Genomic DNA, 15,721 nt, shown 5'->3' on the forward strand with positions numbered 1-15,721 from the left:
CACCGCGATTTTTCCGAGAACGAGAGAATGAAACATTGAAATCCATCCAATTTATTCAATTACGCTGTAAATACCAACGCAGCCTACATATTATTACACAAACACGTATTTAAATGAGTTAAAAAAAACAGCCAACACTTTTAGGAAATAGTATTTCAACGGGAAAAACCCCTGTCTGTCAAGACCATTTTTTCAGGAACAAATAAATGTGGTAGATACTCAAGGCTATAATCCCTTGGAGTTAACGAGAATATAAGTAGATATGTACATATGTAATGTAAACGTTTTATCCCTTTAAGGGATCTCTACCAAGTTAACCTTTGAGTGGATGAGACGAGACGAGTGGGGTGGAGGTTCATGCGATCAAAATATATAAACTTTTAAAAGTCTATTTTCATAGCAAACCCGTGGGGAATAAAAACGGTAGTTCTGTGAAATTTGGCAAGAAATAGGTACAATTAAAGGAAAAAGATTGAAAATCATTGACTTGACTCTACATTTTCTTTGTTTATCATTGAAATGTGACGCGTGTAGAGCGCCCTTAGTGCGCGAGTCTGAAACAACCTTAATCTTTTTTTCATTATAGCTCATACTCCATTTTATACACCACCATTGAACACGGCTCAATAAAATTTAATTTTCATTAAGTCATCAAATATTCTATGTCACTGTTAAATTTGTGTGTGTAAATAAAAAAAGTGGGGATAGTAACGATGCAAACATTAACTGATGATTTTTTTTTAAACTTAGGTGTCGCTAAACAAATAGAGTGCTTAAAAAAATATAGACTAAAGAGCTGCTAAAAAGTTATAGTCTTTGTTTATGACCAGGCTTTCTGCGCCTAGCGCAACAGGCAACCCAAATTAATAGCAAGCATTACGATAACACATCCATGGCTACCCAACAACGCTAACATACAGATCGCCTATCGAAACGGTTTATTATAGATCAACGATAACCTAAAAATAACAAATGAATGAATAACTTCATTCATAAAAAATGGCTACCATTTTAAGTGGCCATAAAACAAAATGAATCCCGCCAATGCCACGACCGCGCATTGCTAACTTGTAAAAGAAAAATGACAGATTACCCTTGATATTTGCATGTACTTAGGCCCTTTGGGATCGGAGGGGTGGATTTGGGCCAAGGAGAAATATAGAGCATGCGCAAAACAATTGATTTCCATCCACATGACGTCACAAAATGTCAGCCGCGTCAGCTCAGTATAAAAAGTAAAAAATAAGGCAAAGGTTGCTTCTTCGATTTGCTAGCGGCTGCCAGAAAGTTTGTTGGACAGTGCCTGAGCGATATAAAGCAGTTAGGATAAATCTGATGATAGAAGTACTTGTTTAGAGTCAGTGGGTCGTAGCTAAGGAGATTCCAAAATGGTTTACCCTTCAGTACAAAAGAATTTTATGAAAATGTTCGACTCTACGGCCGCTGTTTTACTGAAAATATTGTGTTTATGTAAGTGACTTTCTCTTTAATTGTCGTTTGTTTTTTCGGTTTTGTTTTTAGTTACGTAGCTTATATTGTCGAGTGGTGCTTTCATTACGACTTAACTGCTACTTCACTTGTGGATTTTATGAATATTTTTTAAATATGTTCTTAGAGAGACATAGATCTTTGATAAAAGAAACAAAATGGCACATGAAACTTCACAATGGGATACTTTTTTGGCAAAAAGGAATATCAGTTAATTTTTTTTAAGTGCAAATCTACGTAAAAAACCCAGCCTACCTACAATTAAAAATCACACCAACACTGAATACTTGTAAAACCTAATAAAAATAATCAATCGCAGATATTTTAACGAAACAATTCGCTGACAAGACAGACAATTTTGTTTCAAAATCCTTTTCTTTAGGGTCATAACAGTGTTGAGTGTGGTTTCAGTTAAAAATTTATGAAAAATGAGTGTAATTAACATGCCAAGGCTTTGACCTCGCTATCTTTCCTACTTTTCGACCTTGTAGATAATACTTAGTATATAGCTCGCTCTGCCGAGGGTATACAGGGTGGCCCATTTATATCGGTCAGTATGGGAAAGTCTGAAACTATACGACATACGAAAATTTCTTCTTAGGAACCATGACATCGATTTTAATAACAAGAAAAACTGCATTCATGGTTTTTAAAAATCCTGTACTCAGCTCGGGAATCGAACCCGGTTGTTTTGAAAAAAAAAAAACTTCGAACACCTACTAAAATAAATTAAAGTATGTGAAAACAATGCATTTTATTCATTTTAGACATAATGTTTCATGGACACATTTACTTCTTAAGACGTTACTTCTTGAGACACAATCGATATCTAAATAGAAATAGTGTTTTTTTTTTCAAAACAACTAAGTACAGGTTTTTTTTAAATGCATGAATGCAGTTTTTCTTGTTATTAAAATCGATGTCATGGTTCCTAAGAAGAAATTTTCGTATGTCGTATAGTTTCAGACTTTCCCATACTGACCGATATAAATGGGCCACCCTGTATACTGCGGCTCTACGAAAACAAATCAATAATATTTACGCATTAACTGAATAAAAAAACAAGTGAGTAGGTACTTGGTAGATTATATCATCAATATAAAAAGAGATGAAAAAATAGCAAGCACATTCTAAAAGCTTGTAATTGTGCGTAAAGTGCTTAATAGTAATTTATGACAGAGACAGTATTTTGATTTTCTCTCATCGAAAAGTATGTAGGTACTCTAGATCACAACGTTGGTCATGGAAATGTTTAAATGTGTGCGTTTTGCATTTGTGTGGATTTTGTTTGGTGTGAGGTGTACGAATGTAACTAAATTTTGACGTGTGTGTGCTGTAAAATTACATGTATGACTAGAGAATGTAGGTGGGCGAATATTCAGCGTTTTTTAGGGTTCTTATAGTTTCGCCATGTCTGTCTGTCTGTCTGTCTGTCTGTCCGTCCGCGGCTTTGCTCAGGGACTATCAATGCTAGAAAGCTGTAATTTTGCACGAATATATAAGTATGTTAACTATGCCGACATAACGGTACAATAAAAAGGTGTCTGAGGTTTTCGGTTTATAATAAATAAATAAATAAATATCACGGGACAATTCACACCACACGTAGTGTAGGGCGTCCTGAGGCACGGTGGACGGATGACCTTAAGAGGATCGCTGGCGGCGGATGGATGCGAGGGGCTGAAGACAGAGTGTTGTGGCGCGCCATGGAAGTGGCCTATGTCCAGCAGTGGACTGCTGTAGGCTGATGATGATGATGATGAATTCACACCAATTGACCTAGTCCTAAAGTAAGCTTAGCAAAGCTTGTGTTATGGGTACTAAGCAACGGATAATTATATAGATAGATACATACTTAAATACATATTAAACACCCAAGACCCGAGAACAAACATTCGTATTTTTCATACAAATATCTGCCCCGACACGGGAATCGAACCCGGGACCTCAAGCTTCGTAGTCAGGTTCTCTAACCACTAGGCCATCTGGTCGTCAAAATTAATATACACCTTGTATAATTCCAACCAGTCAGTTTTACAGAAGACAATCGCGAGTTAATTTTAATTAGACAAATGTGTTTTGTACGATGTTAATTAAGTTCGACGGCCTTGCGATTCACAAACAGAGTAATTAGGGTACTTTGCGTGTACTTAGTCCATTAAGTACTTAGGGATTCCACGAAAAATCCGGCCTGTACTTTGTAGGTAACTATGAAAATTATGTAGTATCAGTATTTCAGTGTAGTAGATCCACAGAATATGAATATTTCCTGAGCAAAATGTACTTACGAGATCATTTTGGCGTCCTAGCTTCACCGCGGGTAGTTTAAGGTAAAGGGAGATGTGGGAGGTTGATTAGACTTTCTTAATGTTTTTATGTCTTTTTAAAAAGTTTCACCCGTGCGACACCGGTGGCGGTCGCTAAATACTAAAGTATTCTTTAATAAGAATACAGGTCAAAATTGTTAAGTCAAAACTGGCCGAGCGCGTGTTGGTTGAGGGTTCCGTATACGAATTTAGCAAATATTAAATATAAAGATTAGATCGATTATTATACGGTAACTTAAAATTCTACCAAGCTGTGATAGTTTCCTTTCTAAATTCTATATACGTATGTTTATGTTAAGGAGATGGCGAAATTATGTGGGTTCTTTATAGGTACTGAATCCTAAAATAACGAAGTACAGTTGTATCAAAGCTCTCAATCAATGTAGTGACAAAAAAGAATCTAGTCTCGATTTTCTCGGCACGAAACTTTCATTTCCACTTCTGCGGTTGTTCGCAATATTGTCCGGTATTGGTTTTCTAGGTGTCTGATAAATCTAGACAACTTTTTGTAAGCCTTTGTTTTGGTCTGCCTGGCTTTGAATGGAAGATACACTTTATAACTACTAGGTATAATAACTTTTTCTGGGACTTTTTTAGGTTTAATGACTGGATGAGATCCCTTTAATAGATTAGATCGCCTATGTACCATCAGCCAAATAAGTGGTCTATCAATTTTTAAACAAGATCCTATCAAATGAATAAGTCGCTAAAATCGAACTTTTAACTTAACAGACATGTCTACTGGCATTATTGTTTTATGACATGCAAACGATTATCAACTTTAGGGTGGTAGACCACATATTTGGCTGATGGTACATCATATTCTCTTGTCATCTGTTAATTGTGTTTTATGTAGTTACAGTGAATAATTATGCAATAAATATAATATAACTTTAAACAAGCAATTATATTTGATTAATTCGCTACATGGTGGGGGTTAGTGGGGATAAAATATAATACAATACATGCTTGATCTTCTCTGGGAAAACGTTGTGATTTTGACGCGACGCTCACATATATAGATAGATAGTAGATAGGCTGAGATGATGACTGATGAGTGAAGTAAAAAGTCAAGTCAGGTATCCGTTCCTTTCGCAACTAACGTTTGGCAACCTGATTCATTTCGCAACTTTTCATTTCGCAAACTCTAAAACTGAATATTTCAGGGCCACCGTGTAGAACCCTTACTAAGTAGGTACGTTATCCGTGTTAGGTACGGTTAGTTTTATAAAAATCCTGAAATATTTACAGTTTCAGAAATATTAAAAAGTTGCGAAATGAATCAGGTTGCCAAACGTTAGTTGCGAAACATTAGTGAACCAAAAAGTCTCAGCTCTAGAACTTAGGGTCCTTGTTAAGGTTTTTAAAGTGTTTGATGAACATGTTCCAAGCTCGTTGAAAAGCTGCAGCAAGTTTTAAAAGCTATTATCTCAGCCGGTGTACGTCCCACTCAGTGGCGGCGCAGGATCTAGATTTGGCGTGGGCAAGATACGTTTTACAAGGCCCTTGGGGGCGATCAAGTAATACCTACGTAACGCAATTTTTGGAGATTTTTGAACATGTAACGCGCCGTAACATTTGTCTTTACACCCCTCCCCCTTCCTAAACGTTACGCACTGTTAAAAGGTAACCCTGTATGTTTTGACTCCCGCAATACAGGCTCTGCTTGGGTGTCGCCGAATCAATGTTCTAAAATGTTTCAGGTTTTTGATAATAAAGCATTTTTAATTTTTTTACGTAATACCCAAATTACCTAGATTTTCTAGATTTTCTTAGAGCCGTTTTCGAATTAAGTTGGCATTTTTTGGCACAGTCATACTGCCAACTCGGCATGAGAGCATTTATAGGCCAAGAACAACTATTTAATGATGCTAATTTCCCACTTTTGAGGACATTATAGTATGTAGGTACTTTTTCACAAAAAAACTGCGACGTAACGCGTTGTTTGAATGTAACGCATCGTAACGTTTTACAAGACCCCCTCCCCAAAGTGCGTTACCTAATACCTGAACGCTCGCTATTATGATGGCACACCACACATAGATGACGGATTTATAAATGTGCAAAAACACAAGAACCATTTTACTCAGACCGCGAGGCCGTGGGCGGTGACCCACGTCGCCCACGCCTTGCATCACCTTTAGTCCCACTGTAGGGCACAGGCGTCCTCTCTTGACGTTCATGTCTCACGATGTTTTCCTTCACCGTAAGCTCAAGGTAAATTTGAAATTTATTTTCATATATAATTAAGAAACATTTAGAAGACTCCGGGCTCGACACGACTCTCTGCTTAAGGCTGCGTTTCTACCAGAGATGTGCGAGGATATGTTTCGAGAAATGTGTTTGTCATAAACCAATAGAAATGCTTCATTTACCTACCTATCCTCGCTCGGTAAATGAAGCGTTACTATTGGTCCATGACAAACACATAACAAATCATAGTCACAAAATACAACAAACGGGATTTATCACGCTAAAACACACGAGTAATATTTACCTCGACGTTTGAGTCTACTCGTGGCCACGGCCACTGTAATGTGGTTGAAACGTATAGGTAGAGTCGTTCACGATGACGCGTGCCGTGGTTCTTATTGCAATGTCATTAATTGAGGCCTCTCGGTCCAGTACAACAATGCGTTGTGTTGATCTGCTAGCTTCTGTAGCGTAATGATGGCACGCGTCGAAAGTTTTTAATTGCGCAAACGCGCATCCATGCGCGTGCGCGCCAGCCACAACCGCGTCCTTCAATATTGGAATATACACATTGTACACATGTCCCACTAGTGTCATAATGTGGTGAACTCCCTATTAGGATTAATTTAATATGTATGTATAACTAACACTTAGATTAAGTCAAACTAACAACATATGTGTCACATGAAATAAATGGTTTTTTTTTTTAATTTTTAATTAATGCTTAACAAATCACGCGTCTCGTGGATGGCACTAGTATAGGGTAATATTACTCGTGTGTTTTAGCGTGATAAAGTCCTTTTTGTGGTATTTTGACTTTGGAAAATCACGAAAGTTTAAAACGTTATACATAACAAATCCTCGCGCATCTGCTAGAGACGCAGCCTGGGAGTCCATAGGTCCAACTATTAAGTTCTCGGCGTCGTCTGTGCTAGATCTGGCCCTAAACTACGAAGAGCAAAATTCGAACTTCGTATCTTGTCATTCCTCTGACGCTTATATTATTTAATACGAGTGAGAGAGGGACGGGACGATGCGTACTTCGATTTTCGAATTTAGTAGTAGCCCCCCTGTACCTGTATCGCGAAAGCCAGTAACATATGTGTTATTATGCATGAAATTGAATGCTATATTAATGCCACCCTTGTAAAAATGTAGAGCCCGATATAGGTCCCAATTTAAAAGTTCCAATCACTACCACTTTGAAACGGTGTTTTATTTCCAGCTCAATTTAGGCATGCCCACACTGACTATTTTAATAAACGACGTCAATTTTCAATATAGATTAGATTACCCAATATTTCTGTTCACCCCCAACTGTCTATATTTATTCGGATGGATGAATGGAAGTTTTAAGCTCGCTTTTCTAGAGCATTCAGTGCCTAGCTTACCTACTCATAGTTAGGCTGCATTTCCACCAGACATGTGCAAGGATTTGTTGCGAGGTTTGTGTTTTTATGTTTTTCGAGCGTATGTATGTATGTATGTATGTATGTATGTGGGTATGTATGTCCATTTCTTTGGTCCTCGCTGCAGCCTAAACGGCTAGACGGATTTTAACATATGAGGTATCATTGGATTCGTCATAACTGTCGGAGTGACATAGATCATATAAAATTTCAATATGGCGTCTGCGAAAAAAAAATGGCAGAGGAATGAATTTTTTTTTGTATTGTAACAATATGGGTATCAAATGAAAGCTAATAATTAGCCCATTCTAAATATATATGGGTTATAATACTTTTAATCTACTATTTTCACAGAAATATCAAAAAAGTATAAAATAAAAAACTAAAAGGAAGAAAATAAGTCTAGTGGTCTAGAACTCTGTCAAGAAGCTCATTTAAGGTTCAACAGTCGGGACCCATTCAAATCGTAACCAGCTCAAAAAATCTTAGTAATGGGTCCCGACTGTTGAACCTTAAATGAGCTTCTTGACAGAGTTCTAGACCACTAGACTTATTTTCTTCCTTTTAGTTTTTTTCATTAACTAACCAGCCCAGGCCTTTACCCAGCAGTGGGTGGATGTGGGCTGACTTGATTGATTGAACCAGCCGTTACTCGTGACATCCACGTAAAATTCGGTTTTCTCTATGCAATTTTCCGGGATAAAAAATCTCATGACCTTCCCCAGGACGCAAACTATCTGTTTAGTGAATTTCATCTTAATCGGCTAAGCTGTTTAGACGTGATGAAGTAACAAACAAACTTCCAAACTTTCGCATTTTTAATATTAGCGGAGCGAGGTTTTTGTAAGAACAAAACAAGAGTAGGATAAGTGCGAGGAATGCGGTGCGAGGGATATATTGCTATGTCTAGTCACAGTCTTGACCTCTACCTGTACAGCCCCCGTTCTGACTCTATTTATTTATTTGTCACTTAAAAATTACAGCATTAAAGTAAAAACCAATGCGCTGTAAAATTGAGATTATACAAAAAAAACGGCCAAGAGCCCGAAATAGGGTTCCGTAGCCATTACGAAAAATTAAGTAATATTTTTCTAAGAATTTTGTATTTTGTACGGAATATTCCAAGTTTAGGTATATTTTTATACCTCAGGCCGCTATTTACTCTTAAACTACAATGATTCTCAACAAAACTTAACCGTTATAGTTTTCCTTGTAAGTTTGATTATACTTACTACAAACCTGATTTTTTTTTTTTCCACCCACTGGTTTTAGAGGGGGGGGGGGGACGCTCAATTTTAATGAAAATTTGCACTTTAAAGTTAAATACTTTGCAAACAAATCACTGAATCGAAAAATCGTTTTAGCAACTCCTTAATGGTTTTAAAAGACCTATCCAACGGCTACAAGGCTAAATGAGAAAAAAAATCACCCCCAGTTTACGGCTATGGGAGGTACTCTAAAATTTTTTTTTGATTTTTTAACTGTACTATTTTATCTGCATAGTTTACATATATATTCGTGCAAAATTACAGCTTTCTAGCATTGATAGTCCCTGAGCAAAGCCGCAGACAGACAGACAGACATGGCGAAACTATAAGGGTTCCATTTTTGCCATTTTAGGGATTTTTGTATGTTGTTTTCGTCGCTACTCTAAAACGACGGAACACCACACCCTCCGGCCAGACGTGTGCAGCCCAGTCCCATTTTAGCAAGCAATCTTTTTCCCAACGTCGTTTGCGCGTGTTTTTAAGCGCAGCGTGGTGTTAGGTAGGTAGCTATAGGCAGGCGGCGTTATCGACTCAGTCATCTCTAAAAAATAGTAGATTGTTCAACGAGGGACTAAAACAAGCCATAATGACACGATGTTTAGCCACCCGAGAAGAGCGAGGGTGACTATAGTTCGAGTGGCATTATGGTTGTTTAGTCTCGCGTTGAACACTCTACTTTTCACTTTGAAAGCAAATGAAAAAACAAAAACTAATCCCTATAGAATAAAAAGGAGCTTTAGTCCCGATATGCAGAGACTAAAGTAACATTTTAAGAGCATGAGAAGTGAAAAAATAATAATAAAACTTGAACCAAAATGTCCCAAACTAAGCAAAGCTTGTACTATATCATAGAATAAATACATACCTAAATACATATCAATCCGTGGTGGCCGATGGCCGAGTGGTTTGACCTATGGCCTCTCAAGCAGAGGATCGTGGGTTCAAACCCCGGCTCGCACCTCTGAGCTTTTCGAAATTCATGTGCGGAATTACATTTGAAATTTACCACGAGTTTTACGGTGAAGGAAAAAATCGTGAGGAAACCTGCACAAACCTGCGAAGCAATTCAATGGTGTGTGTGAAGTTCATTCTGAGAGGAGGCCTGTGCCCTGCAGTGGGACGTATATATAGGCTGGGATGATGGGATGAAATACATATATACGTCCAAGACCCGAGAGCAAATACTTATTCGTATTTTTCATACAAATTTGTCAATTGTGTTTAAGAAACAAAACTCTTTTGTACAATTAAGAGTTTACATACATACATTTACATACAAATAACTGCCCGGCCGGGGATCAAACCCGCGGGACCTCAAGCTTCGTAGTCAGGTTCTCTAACCACTTGACTATACCCGGTCGGTATCTCTTCCAGCCAACCTTGATAATTGCATTTAATTGGGCTATTGTTAGCTGGCCTTGATTTAAAGTACACGAGGGGGTTGACCTTGGAACCTTCCAGTACATAACATCCACCATTCTACCCTTGACATAGCGATAAGCCATAACTAAAATTTTCGCATTACATATTTTCCGCACACCCAAAACCGAAATTAATCACTTTATTACCATAGTAATAGGGTATTCGTGGTATTTCAGTCTCAAATACCTCAACCCTGATTTCATGACGTCAAGGCACGCAAATTATCGCCTGAAATAAATCAAAGGTTATGTTAGGTCAAGTGGAAATCGATGGTTCATTCAAAGTTCACGACCAGCAACAGAAGGCCTCTGCCTCTAGCCGTTCTCATCATCTTCCCAGCCTATGTAAGTTCCACTGCTGGGCACAGGCCTGCTCTCAGAATGAGAGAGATTGGGGCGTAGTTCCCGCGCGGGCCCAGTGGGAATTAGGAAATTTACACACACCATTGAATTGTTTCGCCAGTTTGCGCAGGTTTTCTTACGATGTTTTCCTTCACCGTAAGGTTCGTAGTATATTTCAAATGTAATTTCGGACATGAATTTCGAAAACACAGAGGTGCGACCCGAGTTTGACCCTCGATCTTCTGCTTTAGAGGCGATAGGTCAAACCACTAGGCCACCACGGCTTATCAATATTTTTGTAAATTTACTGGATAAACAATTGAATTTTGATGTGTGTCCCTCGGGACTTTAGAACTGGTACTAGCGCGAAGCCGCGATTCAGAGGGGCTAATACGAAACTCGCAAATCGAGGTTCGTATCGCACCGTCCCTTTCACTCGCATATTAAATGACATAAGCGCCAGCGGGACGGCAACATACGAAGTTCGAGTTTTGCACTTCGTGGTATAGGGCCAGGTTCGTTAAGTTTCTGAATCTTTTATACAAACAAGTTTCACCAAATATTACTCGAGAGATTTTCAGTCGCTAGTTTGGCCGCAGCTAAGTGAATAACTTCGCCAAACTTTTCAAACTTTTCCCATTTGTGGCTTTTCGAGGATTTGCAGGGAAATCTTGAACATTATTATAGAAGTTGGTACTTTGGCCGTTAATGTCGACATGTTGCCTTAGATAACATCTTGGTCTGCGGATGGTTAGTTGGTCTGTGAGAGCCTTAACATAAAACACTTTTAAGCATCATCAATTCATTATAATTTCTGGAAGACGTTCACTGTTGAACACAGGTTTCCCCCTTTGAACGCCACAATGAACAACAACTTAGATAGATAGAAACTTTATTCACAACAGCATACAAAGCTCAAATTACAATAGAAAATTCACCGTCATCGTCATCATCTCAGCAGTAGGAAGTCCACTGTTGGACATAGGCGTCCCCCATAGACCTCCAGTTGCTTCAGCTGGCAGCGGCTTGCGTCCACCATGAACCCGCGGCTTAAACCAGGTCATCCGTCCATCTCGTTGGTGGAAGTCCTACGCTGCGCTTGCTGATCCGCGGTCTCCACTACACTCGAGAACTTTTCGGCCCCAACGGCCATCAGTTCTCTTCTCTATATGTTCTGCCCATTGCCAGATCGAATCTCTGATTCTGATCTAATAGCATAGGTCTAAACAAAAACACGCACATCATAAGAATCTAAATCTGAATCTGAGGGGAGGTGTACCCACCATTGGGACATGTATGAGCTTAATAAGATTTTGTTAAAAATTTCATTTTTAATACAAGCCTTTTTTTGTTGACTGTACTTTTTATTGACTGTACTTGTATTGTCACCCAAACTACATTTGCATACCGAATGTCAAGTCGATGCCGTTAACATTTGAAGAGTTCCGTCCTGTGGAGACGATCTTGGCCGGACTACCAGGATGTCACTACCAGATTATTGTATGCGCAACGTTTTTTTGCATGCTTTCCACACCGCTGCTGAAAATACGCAAACGGCGCGGAATCGCAGTGACGGGCCTTAAACGACAAGACGTTATGCGATAAAAACGGTAGGCATACGGTGCGTCACTGCGATTCCGTGCCGTCACCGTTTTTTAAGCAGCGGTTTGGTCGCACCTTTAAGGCTCAGAGTTGCTTAACGAGCTATGGAGAGGGCTATATGCTCGGGGTTTCTCTACACGATCGATCTAAAGTGAGGAGATACGCAGGAGAACGAGGGTCACCGACATAGCCAAGCGAATTGACTCGTCGAAGTGGCAATGGGCAGGGCGTGTAGCACGGAGAAAAGATGGCCGTTGGGGCCGAGAAGTTCTCGAATGAAGACCGGGGGTCGGCAAGCGCAGCGTCATCGACATCTAAGTACCTTACGGCACTAGACTGTCTGTTTGTAACAAAACGCGCGGCGCATCAATCATCAATATTACTTTGACACAACCGCTGTCACGGACGTCAACAGACTATAGTGAACTGTTCACAAAACCGCGCTGTGAACTGTTTTTGTGCGCCGTTTTGATGTAAGAAACATGCAGTCTAGTACATAGATGTCAATGCGCAGCGTATACGTTCATCAATGAGATGGACGAATGACCTGGTTAAAGCCGTGAGTTTACGGTGGATACGGCCGCTTCAAACAGTGAAGATCCTACGGCTGATGTGATGATGATGATGAGTTTAACGCTAAGAAATTCAACTCAGCTAACGTATCTTCATAAAACGCAGCAGCCATTCTATTTTACAGTGCAGTAAAACTCTTTAGCAACAAGCTTTAACGTGAAGGCGACGTTACGGCCCCGTTAAGGTAGACTTCCGAGTAGAGCGGCTCCGGCGTCACTAACGCAGCGACAGTAACGCGGCGATAGAGCGATAGTATTATGCAGTACGAAAACGTATGAACTAACGTTCGAACGCAGCGTCACTGTCGCTGCGTTAGTGACGCCGGAGCCGCTCTACTCGGAAGTCTACCTTAACGACTACGCGACGGCGCGGTGTGCGACTTCTCTGTACAGGCGAACAAATTGAATCATGACCCAGGATGGAACCTTTTAATAATCAATTTCACTATGATTTCCTTGACAAAGCTATGAGATGTCAACATGACATTAGTAGCACAAAGGTTCCAACCTTGGGTCATGATTCAATTTGTTCGACTGTACATTGCGTGAGCTGCCAGGTTACATAGGATCAGGAAATTAGCCAAGTGCGAGTCAGGCTTTGCGCAGTGTAGGATAGGGTACTTAACTCTAACATAGTTGTAAGATTTAATATTACTAACCATCTATGGACATTGTGTTTGAAATAAATGGATTATTATTATTATTATTATTAACTTATTTATAAATCTTAATCAAACCAAATCAGCCCACATCCACCCACTGCTGACTAAAGAAAAGACCTCTTCATTTTCAAGCCACTTTCCCGCTTTTATGTAAAGAAGTTGTTAACAATATAGGCATATCTACCTACCTACTAAAAGCCTCAGACGCCCTAAGTCTTTTTGTTTTATTTTTAAGTTGATTTAATAAAAAAAAACATTTATGTCAAGTAACTATGAGACTGATAACTACTTGTTTTCCGTTAGTAAAATTTTATCAGCTAAGTCATCTATCTATAGATATCTCTATATTGTCTTATCAGGTAAGTAAGTAAGTCAGTTTTATTACATTTATTTTCAAATAACAAACATTTCAAAAATATTCGAATGTTTTGCAAAGTGCGTAGTTCTACTTGATTTCTAATTCTGAACTCGTATTTTATTCTGTTATTGTTATCCTTTTGGGTTTATTCTTGTTTTAGTTATAATTGTATTCAACAATAGCTTCTAACTACGTAACTCAATTATAAATAAGATGTATACTAAAAATTTACAGAGAAACCAATTAACTCGTAATTTTGTACGCCAATTTTCGCATACTAGCTGTTGCCCGCTACTCCGTCCGCGTATAGAAGTATAAAAAATAGTTTACATCCTATTCTCAGACTTACCGAATACACAAAAAAAACATAAAAATCGCGGCTGTCAAAGGAGTTTGGTCAAAAATTTTTTTTTAGTGTACCTCCCATAGACGTAAAGTGGAGGTGATTTTTTTTTCTCGACTAACCCTATAGTGTGCGTATCGTTGGATAGGTCTTTTAAAACCATGGCGGGTGGTTGTAAAACAGTTTGTTTGCAAAATATTCAACTTTAAACTGCAAATTTTCATTAAAATCGAGCCCCCCCTTTAAAATCTAAACCGGTAGGTGGAAAAATTTAAAAAAATCAGGATGGTAAGTATATAAAACTTACAAGAAAAACTATAACGGTTAAGTTTTCTTGAGAATTATTTTAAGAAGCCGTGGTGGCCTAGTGGTTTGACCTATCGCCTCTCAAGCAGAGGGTCGTAGGTTCGAACCCCGGCTCGCACCTCTGAGTTTTTTCGAAATTCATGTGCGGAATTACATTTGAAATTTAGCTTCGCGGTGAAGGAAAACATCGTGAGGAAACCTGCACAAACCTGCGAAGCGATTCAATGGTGCGTGCGAAGTTCCCAATCCGCACTGGGCCCGCGTGGGAACTATGGCCCAAGCCCTCTTGTTCTGAGAGGAGGCCTGTGCCCAGCAGTGGGACGTATATGTATAGGCTGGATGATGAGAATTATTTGTAGTTTAAGAGTAAATAGCAGTCTAAGGTATAAAATATTCCTAAACTTGGAATACTCCGTACAAAATACGAAATCCTTAGAACTAGTTTAGTTTTTGAAAGGTCTCTGTAGTGAGTTTATCATGTTGACCCGACCTTTTCCGTCGCTTAAACAAACTAAACCCTTTTTATAAAACGCGTCGCGGGACAAATTTCATATTTTTACGAGACTTCGGACCGACACCTGTCAAAATAGAACAAGCTATGTGTAGTTAGTGCTAGTAAGGTAAACGTCCGGATGCTCGACGCGCATTAGAGGACACCCTGTTGTCATCTCTATTGCTAATGACATAAGATTAAAGATGCCAGCTATTGGGACAGTGACGAGCACTCGTATGTTTACCTTATTGCAATTGGGAGAAGCGTTCACGATGATTATTTATTACTGTTGTTCGAAAGTTTTCTACTACAAAATTGCTGATAACTTGATTATTTGCTCGAACATCAAACATTCGCCGTTTCTAATTTGTCGAACTAAACAACAAACATACCCAAACATAAACTCCAATTCAATACAATCTGACAATCCTGTAGACACTTTCAGCCTAGTAATATAAATACCGGGCTGCCTAAGGCTTTGTGATGTGACTATTATTATTTGTGGCGTTATCTGGGAAAAGGTACCTTGTTGTCGGTATTGAGTTATTGATATCCCCATAATCTACATACATTTAGCTATCGAACCATGTAAGAAACATGCATGTAGGTTTAATAGATATTTTAAAAAAAATGTTGAAGCTCAAAAGCCAGAAAAGGTGATTATGAGAAAATTGAATTCAAACTTATACACCCAATAAAAGTATGTTATTGTTGGAAGTTACATAGATGACATGCTATTTGAGGAGTAGATTGTACGGGCTTTCAGGTTTCAAGAACAATTTTGTAATTGGACAACGGTTTTCCTATAGTTTACCTTGCCAAAGTGCATAAAGTAAAAAAAAAAGGTTGATGGATTTTTTACATTTTTTCTATTTATAGTATATTTCCATTGGATTTTATCGAAGGAAAAAATATTATGCGTAAATTGACACTAATA

General features: G+C 38.7%; 1 protein-coding gene across 1 annotated transcript in view; it reads left to right on the forward strand.

Moving 5' to 3' along the window:
• The first annotated feature begins 1,200 nt into the window (after positions 1–1,200).
• The window catches only part of LOC141444135 (uncharacterized), a 75,239-nt gene continuing 60,718 nt past the window's right edge, over positions 1,201–15,721 (forward strand). The window contains exon 1 of the mRNA XM_074109567.1: positions 1,201–1,470. Within this exon, the coding sequence (XP_073965668.1) occupies positions 1,389–1,470 (82 nt within the window). The 5' untranslated portion in view covers positions 1,201–1,388. The remainder of the gene's footprint in view (positions 1,471–15,721) is intronic.

Source organism: Choristoneura fumiferana, chromosome 29 (assembly GCF_025370935.1).
Source record: "Choristoneura fumiferana chromosome 29, NRCan_CFum_1, whole genome shotgun sequence".
Lineage (NCBI taxonomy): Eukaryota > Metazoa > Arthropoda > Insecta > Lepidoptera > Tortricidae > Choristoneura > Choristoneura fumiferana.